Genomic DNA, 12,923 nt, shown 5'->3' with positions numbered 1-12,923 from the left:
TACATGTCTGACACATTGCAGGCATGGTCTTCAATGACAATGATCTCACATACACAACAGACACAAACACACGCTCACACACACACATTGAACACTTGTCAGATTTGAAAAGATAACCAAACCAAATGAGATACTTTAATTGAGACTTTACTCTGTGAGGCTAGTCACTTCAGCTTTAATTACAAAGACTGTCTAACAACAGAATGGAATTTGTCATTGTGTGCACAAGTGTGTGTTTTGTGTGTGCATGTGTGTGTGTGTGTGTGTGTGTGTGTGTGTGTGTGTGTGTGTGTGCGTGTGTGCGTGCGTGCGTGCGTGCGTGCGTGTATATATAATTGTATGTATGACGACACAGGGCTCCATGTGCCAGACCTGGTTAGTCTTACAAGAGTTCAAAACTGAAAATGACAACAGAAAAATTCCACTTAACTTTTTCTAAGATTCTTATAGTGTGTGGTGTGTGTGTGTGTGTGTGTGTGTGTGTGTGTGTGTGTGTGTGTGTGTGTGTGTGTGTGTGTGTGTGTGTGTGTGTGTGTGTGTGTGTGTGTGTGTGTGTGTGTGTGCGCGCGTGTGTGTGTGCATCTTTATGAAAGGTTATGTTGTCCTATTTAAATGATCTATGGTTCATTGTCTAAAGAGCATAGCTCAGATACATTTAGAGCATGTTACAACTTTAATTTATCTAGACAAACTGTGCATAATCTTTGATGTCGTGTTCTGCATCGGCCCTGTAATAAAGTTCCTCCACCATCATGCACTTTGTCCTCACTGCTTTCTGCGGCCTCAAGAGAGTCTGCACCTCCAGTGGGAGCGGCTGTGGCTCAGTGGAGTCGTCGCCTCTCGCTCCTCGTTGCAACATGTTTTTGTGTAGTAGTTGACTTTGTAAGTTAAGTTTCACACCAAACAACATGCAGCAAACACACTCACCCAACAACAAATACACTGACTTACTGACAAACACACCTCACTCCTGTTGTACATTGTTATTATTTTTGGTGTTTTTCGTAATAAAGTATTGTGCCGTTCAGTTAAACTGTATGTTTTCCTTGTGTTTGTCATTAAGAGGCGGGTCATAACAACGTGACCAGACCTCATTACTAATAACTGAAGCAACTGCTTTTCCCTGGGTGTTGAATAGTTTGTATAATGGCCCTGTGACATTTAATTATTATTTATGAAAAACACCATGGTTCATTAATTAAAAAACACATCTGTAAAGTCAAGAACACTCCAATGTTGTTGTTTTTTGTTAATTGTTTTTAATATTTTGGGAGGCGACTTTTTGGCTCAGACTCAGAGGGGGTAAGATTCTGTCAAGTGTTTTATTTGATATTTTTTTATGATTTTATTGAAGAGACAGAACAGTGGATAGAGTCCAAAATTGAGAGAGAGAGAGAGAGAGAGAGAGAGAGAGAGAGAGAGAGAGAGAGAAGAGAGAGAGAGAGAGAGAGAGAGAGAGAGAGAGAGAGAGAGAGAGAGAGAGAGAGAGAGAGAGAGAGAGAGAGAGAGAGAGAGAGAGAGAGTGGGGAATGACATTTGGGAAAGTAGCCACAGGTCGGATTTGAACCCAGGCTGCCGCTTCGGGTACTACAGCCTCTGTAGATTGGGCATGAGTGCAAATTAACCACAAGGCCACCGGCGCCCTCAAACATGTTTTTTTTATTTTTTTTTTTATGTAAACTTGGCATTAGAATTACAGCAGTGATGCATTTTTTGATGTTCCATTTGTCACATATAAGCCAACACTGAGTTATTTAGTCAATTTGACAAAACAGAAACACAACAAGAGATGTTAAACAAATGTACACCTCTCCCTTTACTCTCCTAGTGAGGCATTTATATAGGCACAAATAAGTGTACTATTATTTTGTTTGAGGACCCCCACCCCCCACGAAATATCCTCCATTTACTGATGGTGTGTGAAGAACAAGTGAAAGCGAGAGGAGTAAAAAGTATTACGCACTATAATCCATCCCAGCTGACATGAGACATCAAAGCAAATGACTCAAAGCCTCTGTTGAATAGTCCTCTTGACAACTCTATTCACTGGAAACTGTGAAGCGCTGCGGTATTAGCTGGATCCAGCTAAACAATTCATCAGCTACAGATGAACTCTGACTAAATATTCACTGTGCACTTGTGCTGTCTAGATGATGGCAGTGTGGAAGAAGTACTAAAGTGAATACGAGTTGGGAAAAAAAAAGTTTTCTAAAGTAAGAAAAGGGGGAAAACACAAAGACAGAGAAGAGGAGACGGATCTTCAGTCTACTTCAGAGAACTGTTCTCTGTCAATTAACGGCCGCTTTCAAAGTGTTGAACGTTGAGAAGGATGGTGACAGATGCGGCCACTGCGTGTGTGTGTGTGCTGTTGACATGCCCTATTAGTCCCATCCTGTGTGAGTGTGGTGATCTGAAACAGCCCGACTCATTACTCGGGTGCTGACTGATAAGAGTTTGCTGCTAATAACACAGCTGGGAATTGAAACACACCTTCCGGTGAAACAAACCGAGCAGCTACCATTTAGCTCCTGGATAAATAATTAAAGCTGAAGTCCAGATTGGGATCGGATCACAAATAGTGAGACATAGTGAGGCACTACTTCTGCATTATCTCATACAATATGTGTAAAGACTTCAAGATGGGATAGTTTTTTTGTTTGTTTGTTTTTCTAAGATGTATTATTGGACTTTTTGCCTTTATTGGAGAGCTAGGACAGCGGATCGCATTGGAAATCAGGGAGAGAGAGAGTGTGCGGTGAATGACATGCGGCAAAGGAGCCACAGGTCGGATTTGAACCTGGGCGTCCCGCTTGGATGACTATAGCCTCCATTCATGGGGCGCGCACACTAACCACTGTGCCACCAGCGCTCAAAGGGATGGGGTTTTTTGCTGCTGATTTCTTGTTGTTGTTTTTCAGTTAACTTCACAGAGAAGCCAACAATCATCCAACACCTAAAGTTGACGTGTGGATCAGTGTTGAATTATTGTCAATGAGACAAAGTATCTTTTTGATTCTCATTGTTCTTCTCCCCATTTATTGTGTGATGGTAGAATTTACACCTAGCGCACACTTGAGTATGGTAACTGCATTGATACAACATGCACAAAAAGAAATGGTGCCATACCACAACAAAAACTCTTCCTTATCAGTACTTACCATCGTCATCTTCAGCTGGCCCGTCATAAGATTTATCAATAGCTGCTCTGAAGCTCTCGTTGCAGCCTCTTCCCCGGACCATGTTTTGGCGAGGCCGGTGAAAGGGGAGGAACTCGTTCTTTCTATTCACCTCCGACATGGCCGTCTGGAGACTCTCCAAAGAACTAGACTTCTTCAAGCCCAGAGTAGGTCCGAGTTCTACAGGCGCTGATGGAGCTGGAGGGGCAGCGTGAAACAGAAACAAAACAGACAGAGACAAACAAAATGTAAGTGATATGTTTCTATCAGCGTAGGCCCTGTGTACACTTGGCAGTAACATCCGTCCAGGGTGATCCAATTACAAGAAAACAGCCTTAGGTACAGCTGTTCACATCTGGCATTAGAATTAATCTCCACATAACTCCTGTTGACAAGCAAGCGAGAGGATGTGAATGCTACTTAACTATTATTCCATTCCTCAGTAGACTTTATGAGTTACACTGTGGCCTAGAGTCTCTATATTCACTTGTCTCCTCTATGTGTCTCCTGTGTCCTCCCCACACTGGAAGATCGCAGGTCTCATCTCGCGCCCCAAATCCAGGCACTGTCTCATCCTCTTCCCCCGACCCTTCAGGGATCCCTTCCCTGTCCCTTACTGAACCATTATTGTGAACAGAGCAGTTTAGGATTCTTTGTACATAACCTATGCTAATGCAGACACTATTTTATTACAACATGACAAATATAACCAAAGACAGTTCCTGTAGACAAAGCGGACACTTTACTCATTAAAAGAGACAAGAAAGAAACACAAATGATCCGTCATTCACAACAACCATGCCCCCATTATGGAGACTAGGCAGTCCTTCCATGACCATCGGCCCTATCACAATGTCAAGACAGTAACTATTAGGGAGCTTTCCATTCATACATGCACCTCGTAGTGGGTCAAAATTACTACTACGTGTATAAGGAAGTTTCCACAAGACAAACACAACAGAGGAAAGCAGCCGAGGCAGGAGGCCGCTATATTGCGGCTCGTAGAGATAGCCACCAACATCCGATTCAATCCGATTCAATTTGAAGTTGAAACATAATTTTTTCTGATCAGCTTTCTCCATATAGCCTGTTGGCATAGCTTCCAAGCAATATGGCGGACGTTAAGGTTTGTTTCTGGGCGTGAGGTCCCACCCACTGATCTGTGATTGGTCTGTAGCGTCAGTGGTCGAAAATATGAGGAACTAGCGTTGTAGTTTCGATCCCCCACCCCTAACCACTGCAGCCGCCGATGACACAAAATGATGATTCTTGCGTCATCGGAAGCTCCTTTTGCAGACAAGAAATACAAAGATTTCCCGTCTCATGGGGAAAATGAGGGCGGGATGCACGACCATTCAAAAATACTACCAGGTTTCTAATGATACAAAGCTTAATGCAAATGGGTGAAGTATCCCTTTAAGATAAGAGAAGATAAGAGAAGACTTTATTGTCTGTTTGCACAGAAATGTGTCTTGCATTACAATCGGATCAGATTACACTCACTCCTTACGGATATTTTACCTAAAAATCCAGATAAAGTGTCAATAAATCGACTGTTTGATTTTGGGAAATTTCAAAAGTGCAGTGCATGAGTGAAAGTAAAAGTACGTCGACAACTAAGGCAGAGACAACCTACAAATGTCGTCTGTGCAGTACGATCGCTTTGTGTCCTTTGGGAGCCCTCACATCTGTACCAACATCTGTCCCCAGGTGATCCCATCATTCATGAGAAATGATTATAACTGGTGAATACAGGGCATTCATGTAGCATTGCTAAACTTCAGTTGATATTTTTAGGAATATTTTATCTATCCAGCTTCCGGGGTCACAATTGCACAACATCCCTCTCCCCAACAATGTCTTCTAGTTCCTCCTGGGGCCAGAAGGGATATATAATTCCACCAGCTAGCTCTGGGTCTACCCAGGGAAAGGTTTTATTAAAGAATGCATTTTCTTTCATTCTGAACAACCTGATAAAAAGGAAAAAATGGTCATGAATATGTTACTACAGTCAACAATACCTCTAACACTGAGAAATAAACAACCTACTGAGCCTTGCTGTGATTGGTTTAAAAGCCTGAGAAGAATTTGGCTAGGGGCCAGAAAGGCTGTGACACAGCTGAACTCTGAAGAGCAGACCCAGGGAAAAAAAATAGAGATGCATTTAACTGTGCTGTTGTTGAGTTCATGATGGATGTGAAGACTGCTCTACTGTTACTGGTTCTCCATCCATCATCAGAAGTATACTGTGAACGATATTACTAAGGGAGGGAGGGACTCAGCAGAAAGGATGATGAAGAGGGGAGCAAATGATGAGAAGATGGAACAACGGTGAAAGCATTTCGAGGGTGTTGTCGCTAACCTGCAGCAGAAACCTATGCAAAGCTAACGGCCTGCCTTGACTGCAGAAGTTGGACAAAGTTCAGCCCTGAATTCCACTCTGATGTTCCCTTCCCCGGTGAGGTTTGCTGATTGCTGAAACAACAGAAGGAGAGAAGGTAATGTGTGCCTCCAAATTGGTTTGTCACTTACTGCCACCCAGAACAGGGAGACACTGACGGTGGGCAGGGTGGCGAGAAAAGGGACAGGAGAAAGTGGGCGAGAGCAAATTAAGTTTCCTCAGGGAAATACCACGGTGGCAGAGAGAGAGACAGAGAAAAATGGGGAACAAGGGACGAAGGCTGGGCTTGCTGCCAGCTCAAAATACTGGTAATCCTTACACACACATACACACACACACACACATACACACACACACACACACACACACACGTTTTGAATTCCTTGCTGGCTCTGGCTTGTCGATATGATGCCACTGTGATTCATGATAGCTAAACCTGCATCACTTTAGCTAATGATTCCCTATACACACAACTGCTCCTTGTGTGCATGCATGTGTGTGTGTGTGTGTGGTTGTGTCTGTGTGTGTGTGTGTGTGTGTGTGTGTGTTCTAAAAGCAGAGGAGATGAGAGGGTTGATGTGACTTCCACATCTATTTAAAGAACCATTAACCAAACAAACACAAACACACACTCGAACACGCACAAAGCAACGACACACAGTAATGACATGCACATGCATAATGTAAGTACGCTTCTAGGAGCACAGATGGAGAAGGGTCATAACACTGACACTCCAATCCATACACACAGTCCACATGACAATCAGGTGTGTACTGGAGTGTTCTTCATACATCACTTCTATTGAATCAACCCTGAGTCTGATTCTGTTTTAGATGCGGCTGATGTATGGACATGTTGGACATGCAGAGAATATAGTTAAACATTTCCTGTAAGGAGCTGGTATGTAACAATAAATTACATTACTATATCATATCATATCATATTGAACAATATCTCCTCCCACAGGACTTCCAAATGAGTATTGTTGTTTTTTTTTTTAAATGAGACAATAAGATATTTACCATTTGCCATCTCAATCAAACATCAAAATTCTGCATTTCACGGTTACATAATCACAGGGTGTGATAGGAGGAATGGAGATGAGATTATTTTTTTAATGCAGTTTCTTATGAAAGCCATCAAGACATTCAGAAGAAGAAAAAAAAAACACTTTTCTACTTCTTCAATTTATTTTTAATGCATGCCCCAGCTCACTATGGGCCGTGGTCAAGTAAGGTATCATGTTTGACAATTCAAAGGAAGCTTGTTTATTACTATACGCAAAGCAACACGACAAGATTGTTAAAGCAACAATGTGCAACTTTTCCATCTCAGAATAGTTCTTTTAAAGTCTATCTAGTAGTATAACAACTTTCAACACGCAGAATAAAGTCTCTTTGTGTCCACGGATCGCCCTGGTAACCTGCTTATAGCACTATGTAAGTGTCGCGGCGGGCCTCGATTTCTCTCTCGCGAGAAGTTCATACGGCTAAACGGTACTAGCCCGTTAGCCTGTCTGGAAACTGTTTGATGCAATGGCAGAGGTTAGGAGACCGAAGAGGACGGTGACGGATTAAAGCTAAGAAGAGAAAAAGAGAGAGTGATCGAGCGAGGTGCAGAGTGAACATCCCTGAAAGATAATATTCATAACAGATTGTGCAGAACTTTAGGCTGTATTGTTATCGGTGTCATCACTGTCTCACCTTTAGCAGCTTTACTGGGTTCAGAAACTCACCTAAGCCAAGTTACTGTATGTCTCAGGCTTGTATACAAATCGATAAATGAAACAAGCTTGGAAGACCGAGCTGTAGACTTGTGCAGAGTCATATTTGCTATTTAAAGTCCCGTCATATAACTGTACCCTGTCAGTGGACATGGGTCTTTGGTTTCACACAACACTGCTCGTTTATGTCAAACTTTGTCTTTGGTATATGACTTTTCAGAGTCCACAAGGTGAACCTTGAACACCACTTTAAAAAAAAAAAACGGTCTTAAAACATAATATTCACTTTATGCAGAACAAGCTGTAGCCTTCTGTTGGCATTTTATTAGCACAGGCTAACCAGACTAAGATATTTAGGATCCTTTTCCTCTCCGTAAAATGAGTTCTCTTAAAAGCTGCTTTAAATGCCTCATTGTAACATGAACATTTCTACATTTATTATGACCATTCACAGCTGTTTTCAGTACTAAGAGAATGGTATGAGGACAGATTGCCTTGGCAAACAGCCTCAATCAAACTATAGCAAAAAGTAATGAGTTTGTTGGAAGAGTAGGAAAAGAGAAAAAAAAAAACATAGTTCTTTAACAGTCACACTGCACGCAAAAAAAAAAAACAACCTAATTATTCGTTCTAGGTCTGAGGATGGTGTGTATTCCTAAGAAAGGGAACATCTGAACATTTCAATAGGTAATCCACTGTTTGAAAGCTCTTGGGATCAAGGATTAGAGCTGCCAGTAACATTTGAGCCGAGGCCAATTAGAGCATAAAATAATTAACTCAACAAGAATTGTCCAGGATTTTTGATGTTTTATTCCTTTTATTGACTCTCCAGTCCTGAAAACCCAACAACAGTCTCAGAACACAGGCGATCTCAAAGTTAAGCCAGCATTTGCAGTATTCATTTCAGTTACAAGAAGCATATCCCTGCACACTTAAGACTCCAAAGACATCGGAGTTTGGACATGCTGTGCTTTCGGAATTTTAACAATAGTCATACACTGTGCGTGCGATGAGTCTCATTTATATGCAGTGTTAGAAATGAGGGTCAAATACATTTTTCCACTGAGGCTCGACAAAGTTTAAGGGCAATTGCAGTCAGTTTAGGAAGTCCGACATTGAGGAGAACAGTTTGTTGACACACGGTGACCTCTGAATCTGTTTGCAGGGGGTTGGGTAGTGGCATGAAATAAATTGTTTTATAAATAGCTTGGTGATGTTGGGCTTGGTTATCAGGGAATAAAATGAACAGTACAACACACGCACATGCACGCACAACACACACATACACACACATACACACACACACACACACACACACACACACACACACACACAGGGTGATGAGCATGCGTCAAAGTGCTCTCACACACACAAACACATACTGGGTTTCCTTCACACACGAAGTATTTTGCTGTGACTAGCAGGATTTGTGTCATAAATGTAATTATTGCTGTCCAACTGTAAGATGATAGAATTAAGCTGCTTTTAAAGAGAGAGAGAGAGAGGGGGGGGAGAGAGAGAGAGAGAGAGAGAGAGAGAGAGGATGACGACAAGCAAGACACAAGTAACAAAGTGGTTTGACGGAGAGGACTCAGAGTTGGCGGAGAGAAAACAGGACACTATGAGAGGATGCTATCGAAAGAGAAACAAAGACTGAGCCTAGGAATGTAAAAGAGAGTATGGGAGGGATAAGGAAAGAAAGAGAGAAAAAGAGAGACAGAGAGAGACAGAGAGAAGCAGAGTAGGGGGAAAAGGGAAAAAAAAACAAAATTAAAAAAAATATGGCAAACAAAACACAAAGACAGAATACGCCAAGCTATCCCAAGGCTATTTAGTTGGCAGGAAAGCAACGGGCTACTTTGAAAGTCAAAATTACACCAAGGAGCAGCTTAGCAGTGGGCTGCAGCAACAAAGCCAGGAGACTAAACATTCACACCAACTTCTGCAGCACATCGCACTTTGGAAGCTCTCAAAAGGGGACGCAACTAAATTACCGCTTTCTCTTTCTACATGATACACACAGAGAGGCTATTTTTTTTTACAGTGAAGACAGCATTATTCGTCTCTTACTGTACCATCGGTGGAAGAGTTCAAGATGAATGCTTTATCATAGGAACAATTCCCAGCTGCGGTAGGGGTAATAAGTAAGAAAATCAAACTGTACAGGGAAACCATTCTTTTATGATGTCAGTTTTCTTTCCCACAGGTCTCCAGCGCATTCACAGGAGCATCATACACCATAAAAACACAAGGCATCGTAATCAGCTTTGATGTAATGAAATAGTCATTAATGCTTCTGTCATTGGAGAGTGTATACAGCCACGCCATCCTTGATCGGGTCTGATTCCCAACACTAACCCCTTGTGTCCTTTCTACTTGATTTGAGCAAAATAATCGATCAATCTCAACTTGATTTTTGATATTCTAATGTAAGAGGGTTTGGCATAAACCAACGGAAAGCGTAATGTAACGAGGGTTGCTAAACCTTAAAAGTAAGGCACATAAATTAAAGTCAAAGCAACAACCGACATAATCCTGACAATATCCCTGATCACAATGTACCTTTGTGTTGCATTTGCTGGGACATTTAGGTCAGAGGATACAGTGTTTGTGGCAAATAAGATCAGAGTTGTGTTTTTTCTTTTTTGTGTTACGCTAAACCCATATGAGTTGTTTTATCTGCAAGCCGAATAATCCATGTAAATTAGAATGTAATAGCATCTGTCATTGTAACAGGGAAGACATAACAAGTACACAAACTCTTCCACAAACTCTTTCAAAATAAATCCATCAAAGGGAATTTAACTGATTAGTCCAGGACAGAAACAAATGGCCTGCCTTTTTTTTTTTTTTGCGTCTCTCTCAAGCATCATACAATATCCAGTGCAGCACATGTCAGTGATCGGTGTCTAGAGCCTGATAGAGATGAATGGCTGCACCAGCAAGAAGCGACAGCACTGACCATCTACTGATTACTGCTCACCTTTATTGGCTTACTGCGGGAGATGGAGAGGGGTCAAAGGGCATTCAATATACAGAAAGGCAGTGAAGAGAACACTCACAGACTTTGAAACGTCAGTGTGTGCTTTAACGCTACAGACAAAGACAGATACCTTGTGCAAAAGAAAGAAGAAAAAAAAAAGAATGCATAAGTGAAGGAGACCAGGCATGCACACAGCAGCATGTGAGAGTAATAGCGATGGAGTAGCAAGGATTGCTTAGTTCAGCTGTTTGAGGTTTGTGTCGGAGTGATTGTAAAGAGCTAACGTGTGGTGGCATGAAGTCGATTCACACACATGTACACAACCACATAGACACACAGGGACACATGCACACACAAAGACGTAGCGCTCTCGCTGTGACAAATTAATCCATCAATCCACATCAGCCTAACAAGGTGGCTTTCAGGTTAAATCCTCAGCAAAGTCTGCATGAGCCATGGAGACCAGGAAACAATGACAAAAAAAAAAGAAGGAGGGAAATGAGAAGAAAAAAAAACGAGAGAGAAGAAAAAACAGAGATAAGAAAAATGAAGAGACAATCACAGAGGGGGGAGGCGGGGATGTGTCTCTCTGAAGACGCAGTTTTGGCAGAGTCTTTTCAGTGTGTTACTGTCGCAGTCAAAGTCAAAGTTCCACGAGGGAGAGATGCAGACAATGGACTGCACCAGTCTCCCTCAGCATCACACTGGCCCCCTGACACACACAGAGGCAGACAGACGCACACATTCTCAGAGATGTTCATTCTAAGCTCCTCTGCCTGTTTGTCAGCGTCTAAGCCTGATCGACGTTGGCAAGTACAAGCGTGAGCAAGAGAGAGCAGGGGAGCGACTGGGAGAGAGAGAGAGAGAGAGAGAGGGAGAGAGAGAGAGAGAGAGAGAGAGAGAGAGCTGGTTGTGGGTGGAGGAACCAGAGTAAGACAACACAAAGACATCATCACGGAAATCTAAAACAAAGGCTGACACGCATTTTGGCTATTGAGTATTTTCTGAACGCCGGTTCAATCCAAGAAAAACTTGACTCGCTTGTGTTTGTGCATGAGTGTATCCTATTTTAAAAAAAACTTCATATAAATGAGAATAATGCCACAAACTGAGTGTTTCACTGGCTGTCACTTGTTAACACTTTCATGCATTAAATCACACGTTTGAAGAAGAACCTGACTAAAGACTAGCAAGCACCAAAAGATCAGTACTTTCTCCCCTTGCTCAGCAGGCTTGTCATCATTCCCGAGGATACTTCCTCAAGGAAATATCTCCGATACACTGATTGCGGGACACACACACACACACACACACACACACAAACACAGAGAGAGAGCTTTGGGCTGTCCCCGAGACCAAAGGAAACCGTAGAGAAAGAAACACAGCTGCAACCGCTTGTTTTATGCCCAGTAAGCAGTGTGTGTTTCACTGTACTCTGTCCTATTTAAAGAGAGAATCAGTGTGTATAGAGAAAGATATGGACTGAAAAGTTCTGTTTCGTATTTCTCAATTTTCAACACGACTCTGTTCATGTCCAAATAACTGAACTGTTAAAAAATGACAGTGACTTGTGAGGTATTTATTTTAAGCATCCCAGTTTTCTGTGAAATTCCTCTTTGAAAGAGGATCTGATTTATCTTTAGAATAATTACGATATTTGTGCTGGTAGAGTAGTGGTTAGTGCGCCAACCCCATGTACGGAGGCTATGGTCCTCCAAGCGGGCTGCCCTGGTTCAAATCCTACCTGTGGCTCCTTTCATACATGTCTTTCCCTCCCTGACTTCTGACTCTATCCACTGTCCTATCTCCACCAAAAAGGCATTAAAGCCCACAAATAATTCTTAAAAATAATAATAATAATAATAATGACGTTTTAATATTTGTCGAAACAGGGTTTCTATGTCGGTGTAATTATTTATTATATAATTTAAAGAGTAGAGTAATTAATACTCATCAATACTCGTCAATGCATTGTTGTTTATTAAGTTGTTGTTGCTTTATTATTTTTTGAAGGAAGTTTTATGAAAACTGTTCAGCTCTAACCTCTATGTGGGAAATTCATTCATTTAGTCTCACACACACACACACACACACACACACACACACACACACACACACACACACACACACACACACACACACACACACACACACACACACACACACACACACACACACACACACACACACACACACACACACTTACTCTCAGCGATGGTTTCCACACATCCATACACACTCGCTCTCTAAGACAGTTTCCCATTTCCGTCACTTTGCATCTCAGATTCAGCAAAATTATCATATAATATGAAATCTTCCAAGGTTCACATTTTCCACAGGATGATGGAGACTTTCCATTCCGAACACATTACCATAACAGTAACAGTTTTGTGTGTGTGTGTGTGTGTGTGTGTGTGTGTGTGTGTGTGTGTGTGTCTGTCTACTTGTGGTGTAGTTGCCCGGTGGTTTCTTTGGCTGGGGAGGAGAAGACCATAGCTGGAAGTGAAAACTACATTCCCAGAAATCATTGTCTTTAAAGTCCTCATTTTCCAGGACCCACCCCCCCCTCCCCCCATCCCCCCCCCCCCCCTTCCTCACAAAAGTCCATGCAGCTGTTGGACGTCTCAGCTCAGGCTTTC

At 42.1% G+C, this 12,923-nt stretch overlaps 1 protein-coding gene across 2 annotated transcripts in view; it reads right to left on the bottom strand.

The window, feature by feature from the left end:
- The window catches only part of pard3bb (par-3 family cell polarity regulator beta b), a 217,342-nt gene that overhangs the window by 94,619 nt on the left and 109,800 nt on the right, over positions 1-12,923 (bottom strand). For both annotated transcript variants that reach the window (XM_065961879.1, XM_065961878.1), the window contains exon 18: positions 3,159-3,374. In XM_065961879.1, coding sequence (XP_065817951.1) covers positions 3,159-3,374 — 216 coding nt within the window. The remainder of the gene's footprint in view (positions 1-3,158; positions 3,375-12,923) is intronic.

The sequence above is a fragment of the Labrus bergylta genome, chromosome 13 (genome assembly GCF_963930695.1).
Source record: "Labrus bergylta chromosome 13, fLabBer1.1, whole genome shotgun sequence".
NCBI lineage: Eukaryota > Metazoa > Chordata > Actinopteri > Labriformes > Labridae > Labrus > Labrus bergylta.
This window is presented reverse-complemented; position numbering and strand designations above follow the sequence as displayed.